At 38.5% G+C, this 16,831-nt stretch overlaps 1 protein-coding gene across 6 annotated transcripts in view; it reads left to right on the top strand.

The window, feature by feature from the left end:
* Positions 1 to 16,831, top strand: part of sulf1 (sulfatase 1) — a 128,334-nt gene that overhangs the window by 77,683 nt on the left and 33,820 nt on the right. For all 6 annotated transcript variants that reach the window (XM_051098693.1, XM_051098692.1, XM_051098694.1 and 3 more), the window contains one exon: positions 16,259 to 16,487. In XM_051098693.1, coding sequence (XP_050954650.1) covers positions 16,319 to 16,487 — 169 coding nt within the window. In that variant the 5' untranslated portion in view covers positions 16,259 to 16,318. The remainder of the gene's footprint in view (positions 1 to 16,258; positions 16,488 to 16,831) is intronic.

Here is a 16,831-nt window from a genome sequence, read left to right as displayed (position 1 = left end):
GCACTTGAAATTGTATTTTGAGGCACTTTCAGAAGGTATCTAGGGGTTCTCAAAGATTCTGGTAATGTGGCAATCTGAAGAACTCCAAACGGTGTCTCCATATGTTTCACTTTTACAACGATGCCCTCTCTAATAAGTCAGAGATGCTAATAAGTTCTAAACTCTAGGTGTTAAATGTTAGACACCAACTTGAACCCTTTGTATAAGGTAATCAAGCCATTTGTTATTGCACATCTTCGTTCACATTGAAGCTGGTTAACAGAAGACGAGGTTGTTTTTGGCTTGTCCAAAGAATAGACAGTGTTAGGGATCTTCTGAACACTTAGGACTGGGTGACTCGGGAGGATTGGGATGGACTAGCCAAGTTTGAAGGGTAGTAAGGGTCTTTTAAATTTGTATGGAGAAGTTAAGAGTTAAAAGAGGTCAGAGGGTCCAACCACCATTGTGCCATCCCAAACCCTCCCTTACGCATTTTCTCACACACATGCCAGTAGTCATGTTGAATACTGCTACCGCATGCAATCTCACACAAACTAGCCTGTTCTTACCTGCCTATGGATGGCATTGTCCATACCATGTCAATTCCGCTTTAAAAGTGTTGTAGAGAACAGGCAATCCTATTTAAGTTTGAAAGAGAAAGGGCCTGCCTATATCACATGCAATTAAGCAGCCGTCAGGATGCATTGGAGTGAAGGAGGCTCAAAAAGGTGGTGTGGCCAGGGGGTGATGCTTTTATCCTCCACTAATTCAGAATATAAATAGAGAACCAACTGGGGGGAAAGAATAGGCATGCAGCTCTGCCGACAGCTCACCTAATAAAAGACAGCATGCAACGCTTTCAGAAACGTAACCTTCCACCCTTCCGGTTTAATTTTTTTTTTCTTCAGGAACGAATTGAGTGGGTTCATAATGGCCTCTTTTGGACATGACAGCTCTAAGCATGCAACGTATCCAGACTCGAACGTATTCTGTTGCTGAATGACTTTGATTTGCTTTCATGTCTCTTTCTTGTCTTTACCATGGGGATATGAGTCTGACCTCTGCTGTGGCTTGCTCTTGAGTGGAATGCCAATAAACCTTTCATTGCTTTGGGTTTGTCTCGCCAGAGCCCAACATGCAAGTCACTGGAGAGCCGTACCATCCAAATGAAGTGGTTCTGTGGTTTTCCTGTTTGGTTGCCATGGTGTGATCGATGTGGCAGTGGCAGAAATTAGATGTAGATCAAGGGTAGGGAAATTGCATTTGGGTTTCTCCTCTTTTAACTAATTTGGCCAAAATGTTGTTTCAAGTTGACTGACAGATGTTTTATGATACAAAAGGAAGAAATAAGAGGCAATTTTTATTTTATTTTGTGACTGTTCCAGTACCAGTATTAAAGCCTGTTTAAGTAAAAGACAAATAGGGGGCATAGGTGGCAAAGCGCATAGTGTTTTTTTTTTTTGTCATCACAATCGTCCCGAGTTCGAATCCGCCTTTTGCCAGACTCGTTCTTTTCCCTTTTCACATTTCATATCAAATCGGAAATGGTGCTGTAAATAGCATATCGCTAAGAAAATATACTATTTTCACTTGGTGTAAATAGCATCTAATTGTAATTGTGACTTAATTTCTCAAAATAAATTAATTTCGTAAATCCAGCTGTCATTATTCTCACATTTCTTTTGATTGTGACTTTGTGCGACGTTATTTTATTTTCTGACTTGTATCACAATTGTGATAACAGTTATTTTATTTTCTGTAATTATATCACAATTGGACTTTATTTTGAATTTTCTCACATTGTTTATATACATATTATTCTATCACTTTTAGGTTGAAATGGGATTCCATAAGAAAGAGACTGGCCAGCTGAGATTCCCAGAGGGCATTTCAAAGCTCTGCTCAGGCTCATTTGCATAAGGCATGTTTTTCTCTGGCACTCAGCATTTTAGCTTTGGCCTGCTGGCTGTGAATTCGCAAACGCATGTGAATATTTGCCTGTGCTGTTTTTGAAAATGAATCCTGTGATTTTGAAAAGATCATAGAGTCTGTGGATGGGGCGTGACCTGTAAGTACAGGTGTCAGAAAAATGCCAGTGCACTCAAAGTTAATTACGTTACAAATGATGTGATCGCACGCTTCGAAAAAAGCCACACGCATTCACGCCTCAAGCGCTGGCGAGGGGAGCATCGGAGTACAAATTACGGGTTGCATTTCTTCGTGTGTCTGTGTGGCTAAAGAGATGGATAACACATAGCATTTTTTTTCTTTTATGAGTACCATCCCACCGGTATCTATAGCAGAGAGTGACAGATAAGGTCAGGGATGGGTGTCTTTCTACAGAGATTCTGTCTGTACATGCCCCACATTCTGGAAGTGTACCATTTCACACTAGGACAGAAATGCTCTGACTGGGGCCTGCTGACAGAGCCCTCCATCCACCCATTTACCCCTCCCAAAAACAGTCTGGAATTCTGTTTCTGAGCTCCCCTTGTACACGTTAAGCTTTTAGGTTGCCGCAGTCTTCGCTAGAAGAGGTGGAGTCTCAAATGAACATCCACTGGGCAGAGTATGTGCCCATTTGACAATATGTAAAGCCTTGTGATATGCGCTTATGTGGCTTTGTCATTCGAAGTGCAGCAAGCAAATGGTCTTACTGATGAAATAAGTGTGAGTTGAAAGCTGATCCTGGCATTAAATGGAGTAACCCAGTCTCTCCACTTTCAGTCAGGCCATATGTTCCAGTGGAGAGGCCTGCCATGTAAACCAAGTATTTGTATTTGGGGTTTGAACACAATTCAGCTTGGCTCATTAGCAATAAGGAGTCAAGGGAAGCTCTTTCTAATTTTGTTCACCTGTGCCCTGAAGTATGACTGAATTTATTGGATTAACATCACACACTTTCAGACTACTTAAACAAGTGCACAAAACCCTGGATTTACCATCCCAAAGAAACTGCTAATTTGTTTTGACAGGTGTTCCAGTAGGAATATTCATCAGTCATTATCAGATGGGTCATTTCATCTGTATACATCTGTGGTCAGGTCTTTTCGCCTGCCCGTGTCAACAAGACACGGAACCCCCATGACATAGATGTGGCCCGGTGGCACCTCTTCTATATTAGAGAGGGATTTATGTCTTCAGGCTTGTAATGGTGCCACACATCTTTAATATAATATTAGGCTCACTTAAGCGGCAAGGATACTCCAGCTCAAACAGATTTGCTTGGCTCCCTATATTCTTCATGTGGGATCTGGCTGCTGATTTCATGGAAAAGACGTTGATTTATTTATTCGGGATGGTTACGTCAGTGGAAACTCACTGAAGCAATTTGAATATTTTCTTTATGTGGCGTTTTAATGTGTTTGGTGTATTTGCCACTGTGGTGAGAAGAAGATTTCTGCAAAAAATTAAATTAAGATGAAACATATTCTTTGGGAGGTTCTCTTTAACTGGTTTTGTATTGCAATCTGGATCTGGAGTTCTAAAACATCTATTTTTCCCCATAGTGATGTATGTTTTGTGGAGAATATGAACTGAACGTCAAAGTCTCTAAAAGAGAGCGTTTCTCAAGACAAAGAAGCACATTTATTATGGTATGGCTGGTTGCAGCTGTAATTAATTTTTCTCCCCCTCCCACCAAAGACCTGTAAAATGCTTTTACTGTGTCTGTTTCTCTGTTATTTGTCATATACCGAGTTGATCAAAGGCCAAATGTTTGACATCGCCCTTCCTCCATTATGCTGTCTTCGGAGATCTGCTTTTTTGCTTCTTTCATTAACCACACACTTAAAGGAATGGCCTGCAAACCTCTCCAGCGAGACCTCCCAGCTGACCGAGAGAGGCGAGGATGGCTTGCTTCAGCTGCTTCAACTCAAGCAAAAACGCCAGGAAGAATCTCCGCTCGAACACTGCCAAATTTGGTCAGAGCTGATTTCAGCCTTACCTGGCAATCTCAGCCGATTGTGCTTGCGTTTAAACAGCAGGGTAAGTAGCCGGAGAATGTCAAGGAGGTCTGAAGCTTTGACTGGGTTATGCTGCGCCAACTTTGCAGGTGGCTAATGAGTTGGGCCTTCATAAGAGAAAGCTAATCTCTCCCAAAGCCAAGCCGAGGAGGAGCTGAATGGAATTTGCTTAGCTCTGAATTCTGCGCCCTGTATGTTTAAGCCTGCTCGCTCTTTCTCTCCCACAGACATTGAGATGCTGCGCGGCACCCACCGAGAGTCACGTATGCCGCGGTGCGGGTCACCCATAACTCCGCCGTCGCTCTCAGACAGCGTGACTTTAGGGGCCTCTCTGCTTCTAGTATATTGGATTATGGAAAAATCATAAAACTTGCTTTAGCCCCCCTGCCTTGGCATTCAGAAGTAGTGATGTGTGCTTAGTTTGGAGATTAGAAAGTGTTTTGGGTGGGCTTTAAGGTGCGAGGCCCGGTGGATGGGGCTCTTGAGCGACGGCATGGTCGACTGCCATCAGCTGCAGCTGGATGTGGGTGTGTGTGAGACCGGTGTCACTGGAGAACCTGTTAATGTGAGCTGGCATGGTAAAGCAGCTTGGCAGCCTGGGGAACTAAAGTGGCCATGGCATCAATCTTTCAAAGTCTAAGTGCTCAAACTGTCTGCACAAGTTCACAGAAGAACAAATTACTTAACAACTACTGTCCTAACATTCTCTAAAATCTGGGTTTTTGTCCTAACCAGCTGCCGCTGGGCAGTTTTGTCAGTAGCCAGGTTTTTATTCATTGTTGCGTGCTGGGTCCAACTCTCATTGGTCCAAATTCCTGCTCCCCACAAGGCTTTGAAGACTGTGGGAGGCAGATTATTTTAATGACATTTACATGCATTAATAATGAATGAGATTGGCTTTGTCAGGTAACAGGACCCAGAAGCCCCTACTCTTTTTGGAGGGTTGGAGATTAGCGCAAAACTTGTTTTCATTGAAAGTCACTGCCATTTGCTCTGAAAACCACACTGTCAAAGCCTCTTTGCCATTCAGTATAGTGGTTAAACACTAACAATTCTCTGCTAAATATAGTCTGTTGCCTGTTGAAATTTTTCATAAAAGCCTCTAAGACGAAACAGAAATAAATGAAGCATTTTGGCTTTTAAAAAAAATACTACATAACCACAAGAATTTGGTTGTGTTAGTCTATGTCTTTAACAAACCACTAGATAACTCTGTCAGGATGGAGAACTTTGGCCTACAGGCGCGCATATGGCATGCGTTCCTATTTGGACAGTGGCATTTTTTTATGCTGGCTGGCATCACACTGTTGACAACCGCTGCCGCTCATGATTTGATTTGATTTTGGAGGTTTGCTCAGCTGTTCTAGCAGATAGAAAAGCTTCTGTTCCCTCAGCACAAGTCAAGCCTCTAGATACACACACAAACATAGTAAGTGCCAAAGAAAAAAAAAACTACCCAGGAACATCAATTGGATGTTTCAAGCACACGGCCTTGCATTTGAAAGAACTTTTTTCAAAGACTCCTCCCATTGGGGTAGTGTGACTACCAGGGCAAAGCTTTGGCTTGTATTGGTGGCTTTTGTTATGGAACTTATGTAGTCATTCAAATGTAGAAATGGGGCTGTTTCTGTTTGTGTTTTAATTCAGATATGTTTGTGTAGAAATGCTGTAAACATCTTCAGTAGGTATTAGCATCTTGTTTCGAGGCAATTTGGAGTTTCAGAGCTATTAGAAAGTCATTAAAAAGATAATTCATCCAAAAATGAAAATTCTGTCATTAGTCACATCATGTCGTTCCAAACCTGTAAGACCTTCGTTCTTCTTCAGAACACAAATTAAGATATTTTTGATGAAATCCAAGAGCTTTCTTGACCCTGCATAGACAGCAATGCAACTGACACGTTCAAGGTCCAGAAAGGTAGTAAGGACATCGTTAAAATAGTAATTTTATGAAGCTATGAGAATACTCTCTTGATCATGACTGATGCAGAAGTGAAGTTATTGTTGAATAAAGTAGTTAGGGCTGAAACCCTATTGTAATTCACGGATGAGTGATTTCCACGTAAAACTGATCGTGCAGACCAAACCGTAAGTTGTAGAGACTTAAAACTTGGAGGGATGGTGGTACACACCACCTACAACGTGACCGAGGCCCAACTGGCCTGACGGGGTGCTACAGTGATCAAAATTACGAAATCACAGGTAACCCCTAAACTGTCAGTCACAGGTTCAAGTGTCTTATGTCGTTGGAATCCTTGGCTAATGCCGGACAAAACGCGCTCCCCAGATTCAGGCAAAATTTTCGAGTATTTCGCATTTTTTGCAAAACCTACTTTTGCGAACTAGTCTTACGTTTTTTGCCCATTCGGAACCGAACCAGCGCAAAAAGATTTTCTGGACAGTGAATACCAATAATTATCAAAAAAAAAAAAATTGAACTTTTTCACTACGGCAAAAGGACTCAAAAACATTCAAAGGTAGCAGGATCACTTTTAGTAAAATGCCTATAACTCCTGAATGGAATGAGATATCTTTGCCAAACTTTTTGTGTTTTTTGGCAAAGATTGGTGCTATAAGAGGGGGAAAAAGAGAAATAGCTAGGCGAGCCTTTGTTCTATCAACATGAAAATCGATGTTCATGGTCTTGGTCCAAAGTGCCACAAGTGCGGGACATTTGTGTATCTCAAAAAATGACACGGTTAACGGAGGCCGATTGCAACGAAACTCGGTGGGCCTGTTTGACTCACAGCCCCAAAGGTCTTTGAGAATTTTGAAAGGAATTGGCCTCTGGGGGGCGGTATCACATTTTTTTTTAAAGAGCCTAAATGTTTGTACATTGTGCGGTTTTCCGCACAATGTGCAATATTTGTATCATATGATAGACAACTTTGCCTCTAGAACCACTGCTGTCAATTAAACAGTTTTTTTTAAATGATTGAGAAAATGTGAAAAACTTACTTTTGCAAGCTAGTCCTAGGTTTTTGCTCAGTCTGGAAAAGAACACTGCAGTGCAATTCTCTGGACTCTCTAGGTCAATAATTATCAAAAACATGTTGAAATTTACCCTTTGGGAAGCTATAACGGGGTCCAAATATACCCTAAAACCTAAACAAAACAAAACTTCACAAAACCCGCAGAGCACATGCGACAGGTAATTCTAAACAAGCGTGCAAAGTTTCTTTTTGCAGCTTCATAAAATTACAGTTGAACCTTAGATGTTGCATAGACTATTTTAACAATGTCCTTACTACCTTTCTGGGCCTTGAACGTCGTAGTTGCGTTGCTGATATAGGACTAATTTAAACTCTTGCATACTTAATACTGATAGGATTGAGATTTACTAAACTTCATCAGCTGAATCTTGTTTTAGTGACTGTAATCCAAAACAAAGATTCTTGTTTGAGCTTTCAGGCAGAGTAGCAAAGTTGCACATGGTTTTCCCCTTAGAAAAGGTGTTTGCGTGCGAGTCGGTTGGCACGGATGTCGTTTATGCGACTGCAGTGTATCCATCCACTCTGCAGTGATTAGGCAGAATGGTCCAGTGGCGTGAGAACAAACTGAAGCCACTTCAGTCAGATTCCACATTCTTGTTCTTACCGCATAATCAGTCGTCTGTTCCATCAGTGAGAACAAAATGTGCTCTGAAAGTGATTGAGCAAAGAGGAGCTACATTTGGGTACCCACTCTAAAACTGGTCACATCACACTAGTTTTGTTGGATTTTCTCACTCCCATGTGGGTGGACGGCTCTTGTTGATGGAGGCTCATGCGGTGCGCCTGATCACCTTCTGCCAAGACACTGTAGGGTTTGACACTCTGGATGAAGCGAAGTCCTGAGTGATTTTTAAAAAAAGAAATGTTTAAAATCCAAACCTCAAAATTCTGTGGCTAAGTAATCATTTCTCCCCCCGATGGGAATAATCAGCATGCAGAAATATGCAAACAGCTTCTGCAAAAACAGTCATCTATGTGTAGTTTCTATACGATCTCTGTATTCAAACAGCATGTTTTGCCAGATGATCCTAAAGGAAAAGTTCACCTAAAAATCAAAGTTCTTATTTACAGTACTCACTCATGTCATTTCTCTCTTTTTTTTTTGTGGAGTGAAACGAACAACGTATTTTTGTCCAATGAAAATCAACATGGTCCAATGTTGCATTTGGGTGCACATTCTAAAATTGGTCACATCACACTAGTTTTGTTGGCCTTCCTCGCTCACATGTGGGTGGAATCCTCTTGTTGATGGAGGCTCATGCGGTGTGCCTGACCACAGTCCTCTACAACTCTGTAGGCTTTGACACTGCAGCAAAGTCCTGGCTGATTTTAAAAAAAAGAAACGTTGCAAAACACAAACCTCAGAATTCTGTGGCTAAGTAATCATTTCTCTCCCGATGGGAATAATCAGCATACAGAAATATGCAAACAGCCTCTGCGGAAACAGCCATCTATGTGCAGTCGCTATGTAATCTCTATATTCAAACAGCCTGTCTTTTGCTATGTAAAACTTTCCAGATGATCACTCAAATGAGGGAAACTTCACTCAGGAGTTCAAATTCGCATTTAAATTTACTCACTTTTCTGTCATTCCAATTTTTTTTTAACTGTCTGTCTTGCTGTTTTTTTTTTCTTGTCGTTCACTTTTGTGTAGACTTTTTTTATTGTATGTTTTCAATTTGTATTTTTTGTTGTTTTTTTTTTTTTTTGTTTTGCTGTGTTTTTGTTGGGTTTTTAGTATTTAGTTTTTTTTTTTTCTTTTGTTTTGATGTGGTTTGTGTTTTTTTTTTTTTTTTTTTTTTTTTTTTTTTTTTTTGTTTAGTTTTGTCAGTTATATTTAAAAATATGTCTTCTCATGGTTTTTTGCCCCATTGACTCTTATTGTATAGACAAAATGTGTTTTCTAATCTTATGTTTTTAATTTGTATTTATTTTGTATGTTTCTTTTGTTTATTTGTTTTGTATTTTGGGTTTTTTTTTTTTTTCTTTTTTTTCCGTTTTTGTTTCGTTTTGATATGTTGTTTTTTGTGTTTTGTTTTGTTGTTTTTGTGTTGTATTTTTGTTTTTGTTTTAAATTTAGATTTTGTGCGTTTTGTTTTATGGTTTGTTTTATTTTGTATTTTTTTTGTTTGTTTTTGTTTTGTGTTTTTTATTTTGTTGTTGTTTTATATTTGGTGTTTTTGTTTTCTTTTATATTTTGTTTTGGTGTTTTGTTGTTTTTGTTTTGTATTTTGTCTCTTTTGTTTGTCTACAGAAGAGGAAAGTTATACAGGTTTGGTAAATGACACTGAAACAGGTGTGATGTTTCAGGACACCTGGTTCAGCGATGTCTGTCACATAATGGGATGTTTTGAGCGTCGTCCAGTAAAAATCAATTTAACGGTGTCGTTAAAGAAAAAACAAACCTCGCCTTGGACTCTTTGATAATTAAGATGCAACTGTCACAACCAATAAACTGTGAAGTGTTCTTACTGCTGACTCTCCAGTGACTTGGCTTCTGTACAGGCTCATTCTGTGGAGAACACGGAGCGAGCAAAGTCTCTATAGTGAGGGAATGGAAAGGGGGATTAGCCCTCGAGACCGTCTTTGTCTATGGAAACCTTGCATTTATGAATGGCTGACTCACTATTTAGCAGTGCCATCTGGTTTGATTTATGCTTGTTCTTGGCTCACGAGGGACTCTCATTTGCAATGAAGATGCACAAACAACTTTGCCATGGTGAAGGACGAGTTCTTGCGTGGTGCTCTGGTTTAAAAGGAATTATTTCAAGCTGACAGGGATCAGGGTTTTCATTTAGAAGCTGATCGCACATGTTATGAATGCAGCCTTGCCATTTTCGTCTTCCTGGACGAGGGATTGACAGAAACCAGACTATTCGTGATTCAGTCTAGATGTTATAAAACCCAGCGCAGTTGGAAAGAATGTGCCGGGTCATGACATTCTGATCTTAATCGTGCGGCCTGTTCCTCAGGAACTCATCTATCCTTACCTGTGAAGCTTGCGAGTTCGGCGGCGCTCGTTTCCAAGAGACTTTTGAGAGTCCAGGTGCTTGAGGTTTGGGTTAACCACCCCACATTACCACGTGGGTCAAAGGGGGTTCAGGGCGCATGAAAGTATGTGGTCTGGACCTTCACCACAGGCAGCAGTGGCGGCTTTTTGCTTGCCAAGAACCTCTGAGCCGCTGTCTCTGATAGCACTACATGGTAGAAAACACCGCTGTGTGGTTAGGAAGGGGGGCTGGATGCCTTAGTTTGCATGGAGGGGGGTTGAAAGCATAGTGAAATCATAAAAGTACAGATTTTGGATCACATTGAAGGACCCTGGTCCTGTCATCCATTAATCTGAAAATTGCACCTCTTTCATATGGGGCTATTTTTTGGCAGCTGTGTGTCAGGCTTGAAAGGTCCAATAGTAGCCTTTTTGTTTTGCTCCTTTGAACCTTCGAGACCTTTTTTTCTTAATAAGTCCCAAATATTATTCCCCCAGCTTAGCCCTGATTAGTACAGTAGAGGCTAATTTACTGGGTCATTTCCTCTAATCCCCAAAAACAATAAGAGCTGGGACGATGCTTGCTCCGGTGCTCATCTGTGACCCAGAAGAAAGCTTTCTTGTGTTCTTCAGCAATGCTGGTCTACAAAGGTATGGCGCTCAGCAGATGTGCGGAGAGCCTGAACGACATCTTAAAATAGCCTTAAGTTAGTGTGGTTCATCTTATAAAATTATGAAGTTGGTTCTAATTAAATTTTAGTTTCTCCAAGTATTTGGCTTGTTTTGTTTGTTTGTTTGTTTTTAATTTTGTTGGGTATTTATTTTTTCATTTTTTTTTTAATCTTATGTTTTTAATTTGTATTTTGTTGTTGTTGTTGTTGTTGTTGTTGTTTTTGTTGTGTTTTTGTTTTGTATTTAAATTTGTTTTTTTAGCTATGTGTTTTTGTTTTAATTTGTGTTCTTGTGTTGTTTTTGGTTGTTTTGTTGGTTTTGTTGTGGGTTTTTTTTGTTTTTGCTTTGCATTTTTGTTTTTTTTCTGTGTTTTTGTTTTGATTTTGAAGTTTTTGTTTTTTGTGTTTTTGTTTTGTATTTTGTGTTTTTGTTTTTGTTTTATTTTGTATTTGTTTTTGTGGTGCTTTGTATTTTGTATTTTGTCTTTAGTTTTTTGTGTTTGTTTTTTTTTTGTTTTGTTTTTTTGTTTTGTATTTTGTGGTTTTGTTTTTCTTTTATTTTGTATTTGTTTTTTTTTTTGTTTGTTTTGTTTTTTGTAGTTGTTTTTTTTGCTTTATATTTTGTCTTGTTTTTTAGTTTTTTGTGTTTGTTTTCTTTGTTGTATGTCTGTTTTTTGTGTTTTTAATTTGTTTGGTTTTTGTTGTTTTGTGATTTTTGTTTTGCATTTAGTTTTTTTCTGTTTTGTTTAGTTTTATTTTGTAGTTGTTTTTTTTTTTGTGCTTTATATTTTGTCTTGTTTTTTAAATTGTTTTTTGTTTTCTGTTTTTTTGCTGTTTTGTACTTGTTTTTGTAATTTGTGTTAGTTTTTTGTTTTGTTGTGTATTTCATGGTTTTGTTTTTTTGTATTGGGCTTGTTTTTGTTTACTTTTGTTTTGTATTTTTTTATTTCATTTTGTTGTGTTGTTTTTAGCTTTTGTTCGTTTGCTTGTTTTGTTTTGAGTTTTGTTTCGTTTTTTGTTTTTTTTAAACTCAGAATATAAAAAATAATTATTGGCTTAACAATATTATCCGGAATGTTAATATCTGTGTATCCCTAATTAGCACAGCATGGTCTAACAATGCTATCCTCTAGATTTGTTCAATGCAGGAGTATAACTTCAGTTCAATGTACTAATCTGGGTACTTTATCTCCAGATATTCATTGTGCTTCAATATAACCGCCTTGCATAATATTTAAAGCCAGTGAGTTGGAAGTACTTTTTGTTCTGCACATTACAAGCACATTATCCCAATAACAGTTTGACTAGGCCAGAGGAAGTCGCCAGGTTTTCCGCTAAAGGCTTCAGACACAAACATCACATCATTTTTGCATACCAGCCCAGTGCTGATTCAGTGTCAGAGAGTCATGGAAGTGTGGAAGCTTTGTTTCCCATTATTCATGGAAATGGAGGATAGCGGGTCTGTTTTTCGTAGGCAAGGGGTCAGTGGAGGACTCGCGCATCAGAGAGAAGCAAAGTAGCAGTTTATGTTCTTGCCAGTGCCACCAACTGGAACACATTTTCACAGTAATGAGGGTAATTAAAACAAAATTATAATTCACGACCCTTTTTCCCTCCAAGGAAGAAAATAGAAGAGCTATTGGGTTGACTGTATTCTAAAATTACAGTGCTGGAATGAGGGTGAATGTGTCATCTTTGAGGGCAGAGACAGTTTAATTCAGGGTTGCGTGAGGAACACATGATTGAGCTAAATAGCACGGTATTGGCTCTTCATTTTATATGTGGACTTTTTTTGGCTGCCGTTATTAATGTTAGTTTCAAACTGCTGGAGGCACATCACACAATAGTTCATCTTGTAGTGTCACATGCGAGAGGACTCATTTAGCGCTTTAAATTGAATACTGATGCTGAAATGTCAGTCTAATTTCCACCATCTAGACATAAAACAGATGATGGAAAGAAAGCTTATGTCTAAATTAACGTTTGAGAAACTTCTCTGTATATTTTCAAGAGGTTTTTATGAGATCTGGAAGTCATACTGTGTGTGTGCGTGTGTGTGCGCGCATATGCACATTCTGCTCTGACTGGACCTTGCCATCCCCAGCACCAGGGGTTTGTCTAAACAGCGCCAATGTTTGCACAGTGCTGTCAGGGTGACTGGACTGGCTATCCCTCATGCTGCCTCTCTGAAATCCATGGCTGTCCAAAAAAGCACTTAGAGCCCCATTTGAGAGGCAGCCCATCATCTGCACAATGATGGAGCAGGGCAAGCACATGGTTTTTCCGTTCAACAGCTCCTTCTTATCGGACATCACATGGTCCACTTCCTGAAAATGAAAATTGTCATTGTTTACTCACCCTAATGTCGTTCCAAATCAATATGACGTTACTTTTTAACATTGGTATCAGTCCATACAGCGACAGTTCTTAGTGATCACATCTGACAAGATTTAAAAAAAAAAAAAAAAAAAAGCACTGTAGAGGCAATGTATAAGTAGTTGTAAGCCATCGTATGGCTTTAAAAGTCATTAAATATATAGCTCAAGTCATATGGACTGATTTTATAGTGCTTTTTTTGTTGTTTTTGTACTACAGTTTTTCAATGTTCATGTTCAACAGCTGACGATAATATTCAGTAATGCAAAGTATCCAACTTTTCAAATTTTGCCATTTTAAATTAAAAACTGGTTTTAGCTTTTGCACAATTCATGGAAAGTAATTCCGAATTAAAGGTGATGAAACAAGAAACATTAACATTTTCGGCATTAAAGGACAAAATTGCTGAAAGTTTGCAAAAAAATTGCTGTTTTGTTTTTTTTGTTTTGAGTTCTGTGTTTTGTGCTTTTTGTACAGTTCTTTTACTATTTATTTATTCTTTATTCCTTCAGTCCTTTAATTCTTTTCATTTCCATTGCGTTTGCAACAACACCCATTTGGTTTTGTCCCACCACTGTCCAAGACATGGTTACATCCTTGCCTTCTCATAATATGATTTTGATTTACGTCACTAATTCATAAGGGATTTCCCATCTGTCAAACTGATTATTGTTTGTTTGAATATGGGAACACTTTGGCCTCAAGTTGATAGTGTAACCAGTGCTGACTCTAATTTACTCATTTATTTCTTGACTCTGAATGGTCTTTTTGTCACAAGTATTAAAATGACCTCTGAAGTTGGGTCATTTACATTTGTTTTTTTTGTTTTGTTGTTTTGTTTTTTGTTGTTGTTATGTGTGTGTTTTGGTTTTTTGTTTTGTTTGTTTTGTGGTGTTTTGTTTTTCGTTTTGTGCCCGCTAGAGTTTTTCGATGTTCATGTTCATAAACCGATGATAATATTCAATGATGCAAAATATCCCATTTTTAATAGCTATTAAAAAAGCTTTTATCTTTTGCACAATTCATGTGAGCTTATTCCTAATTAAATATTAATAAAGAAACATTAATAGAGCATTTTTGGCATAAAAATTTAAGGAAAATAAAAAATAAAAAATCATCATTTGCAGAAAGTTTGCAGTAAATTATAATTTTTTTTTTTAATATTTAAAACTTTAATTCTTTTATTTTATTTGCTTGATGCGTGCAGTAACACCCATTTAGTTTTGTCCCCACCAGTGTCCAAGACATAGTTGCGTCTCTGCTGTCTCATAATATGATTTTGATTTACATCACTAATTCCTAAGGGATTTCTCCTATGTCAAACTGAGTATTGTTAGTTTGAATATGTGGCCACATAATTTTGTAACGAGAATGAAATTACTATTGAAGTTGGGTCATTTTTTGTTTTGTTTGGTTTTTGTTTGTATTTTGTATGTTTTTAGTTTTGTTTTTGTTTTCTTTAGTTTTTGTTTGTATTTTTGTTTTTCGTTTTATGTTTTGAGTTCTAGGTAAATGACAAGCCGCTAGAGTTTCTCAATTTTCATGTTCAACAACCAACAATAATATTCAGTGTTGTAAAATATCCAATTTTTGGTTGTCAGATTTTGCCATTTTAAATTTAAAACAGCTTTTATCTTTTGCACAATTCAAGTTTGCACAAAGCAATTCATAATTCAGTCTGATTAAACAAGAAACATTAATAGAGACATTTTCGGCGTTAAAAAGAGTTTTTGAGAAAAAGGAAAAATTAAAAATCATTATTTGCATAAAGTTTGCAGTAAATTGGAGTTTTTTGACTATTTAAATCCTTTCATTCTTTTATTTTAATTTACGTTAAATTTGTAACAACACCTATTTGGTTTTGTCCCCACCAATGTCCAAGACATGGTTTTGTCCTTGCTCTCTCATAATATGATTTTGATTTACGTCACTAATTCAAAGGGATTCCCCATCTGTCAAAGTGAGTATTGTTAGTTTGAATATGTGAACACTTTGGCCTCGAGTTGACAGTGTTACAACCAGTGCTGACTCTAATTTACTCATTTATTTCTTGACTCTCACTGGTCTTTTTGTCACAAGTATGAAATGACTGTTGAAGTCAGGTCATTTACATTGCCAAGCAAAATTATCAGACCTAATGAATGGCATGCGACGAGGCCCAGGTGCATAAATGGCCATACTGTTTAACACCTCATTGATCGGAGACAAAGATCAGCATGGGGCCACAAGCAATATGGTCCTCCATAAGGTTTATACAATAAACTTGCAGAAAAAATTGGACGGGTGTATCAATCAAACCCAGTTTAATGCATGCAGCCAATCGACAGGAAAATTAAAATGTGAAAAATGACTTTACATCATGCATTAGTACAACAACTACAAGACTTAAACCCAAAACATGGGTTTTGGGAAATGAAGCATGTCTATGGAATATGAAACATTTAAGTCATCTAAGTGCTTGTGTAGAGCGAATGCCATGCCATGCCATGTAAAGGGGTCAGTGTGTAAATCTGCACGGCACAAGGGTTAATGTAGCGGAACCCTCTCCCCCATAGTGCCTTCGCTGGCTTCGTAATTCCCACCGGGTGTCCGCTAGGGGTCACAAGCTTTGGGCCTTCTGACTGACAACCTTGCCATAAAACGTGATTGGCTGGGTGTGGGACGGTGCAGCTCTTAATAGCCAATCGCAAGGCTTCAATGGTACTGAAGGAGTGTGACTGATTAGAGAGAAAGAGCTGGCTTGTGTGCACACACGGAGAGAGACACTCAGGCCTTTCTGACTTCAAGAAAGTGTCTGTAAATATGAGTTCAGGACTGAAGTAAAGATATCGGGTGTATGATGCCACATGTGACACTACTAAGCTAAGAACTTAACAGGTAGAGTGTTTTAAAGTTCATTACGTTGCAATTTTATCAAGAACTTTTGAGCTATGTATCTTTTTGTATGTTTATTTTAGTGGGCGGACATCCTGGAAGTAAGCTAGAAGTTTAAAGCATGTGCTGATGCCTTAAAAAGGGTGTTTTATGTTTATTTTCAGTGCAAGGTTTGAGATTTTCTATGGTCTGTTGCTGTTGTGTGAAAAATTGATGACACTGAGCTTAAAAACAGATGCATATGATTTATTAGAGGTCGCAGGCGAAGATCTGGAGTTGTCATTTGTCTTGCGAAGGAAGGAAAAGTGGTTCTTTTTAGTCTCTCCAGTTTCTGTTAACCATAGTAATATTTGTTTTGACCTTTTCCGAAAATCCCGAAGCATTAACATCTCTTTGCTCTTTTCTAAACAGATTACGTTGTGAGGATTCCAGACTTCTGATTTGTCTTCACACGCCCCGGTGCCCAGTCCCATGATGCAGCTGGTGAGCCTGGCTTGGATGATGGTCCTGGCCGCCCCACTGGTCTGCTTTGGCTTCACCACCCGTGGTCAGGGCCTGCGTGGGCGGGTTCAAGGTGACCGACGGAACATCAGACCTAACATCATACTCATCATGACAGATGACCAGGATGTGGAGTTGGGTGAGTATACCAGATGCAATTCATCTTTAATGGCCCATCTGTTTTGCAGACGAATGAGGTGGAGATCTCTCTTGAGGCTTTGTCAGTGTTCGGCATGCAATAGTTATGAATCAGCAAGTAGTCTGGAAAGTTACTGTAGAGATCCGCAGAAAGTGATATTTGGAGAAACATGGGAATGGAACTGTACAACAAACTTTTTTTTTCTTAATTCTCCTCACTGATTTGGGTGTTTAATTTTGCAATCTTCACTTCAATATTTGTGAGATTGATGTCTTAAGGAATTACTTTACTTACTTAAGGTTTAGTTCACTTCCAGAATAAAAAATTCCTGATTTACTCGTCCC

This window comes from Labeo rohita, chromosome 24, assembly GCF_022985175.1.
Source record: "Labeo rohita strain BAU-BD-2019 chromosome 24, IGBB_LRoh.1.0, whole genome shotgun sequence".
Classification (NCBI taxonomy): Eukaryota; Metazoa; Chordata; class Actinopteri; order Cypriniformes; family Cyprinidae; genus Labeo; species Labeo rohita.
Note: the sequence above shows the minus strand (reverse complement) of the source record. Positions and strands in the feature narration are given on the sequence as shown.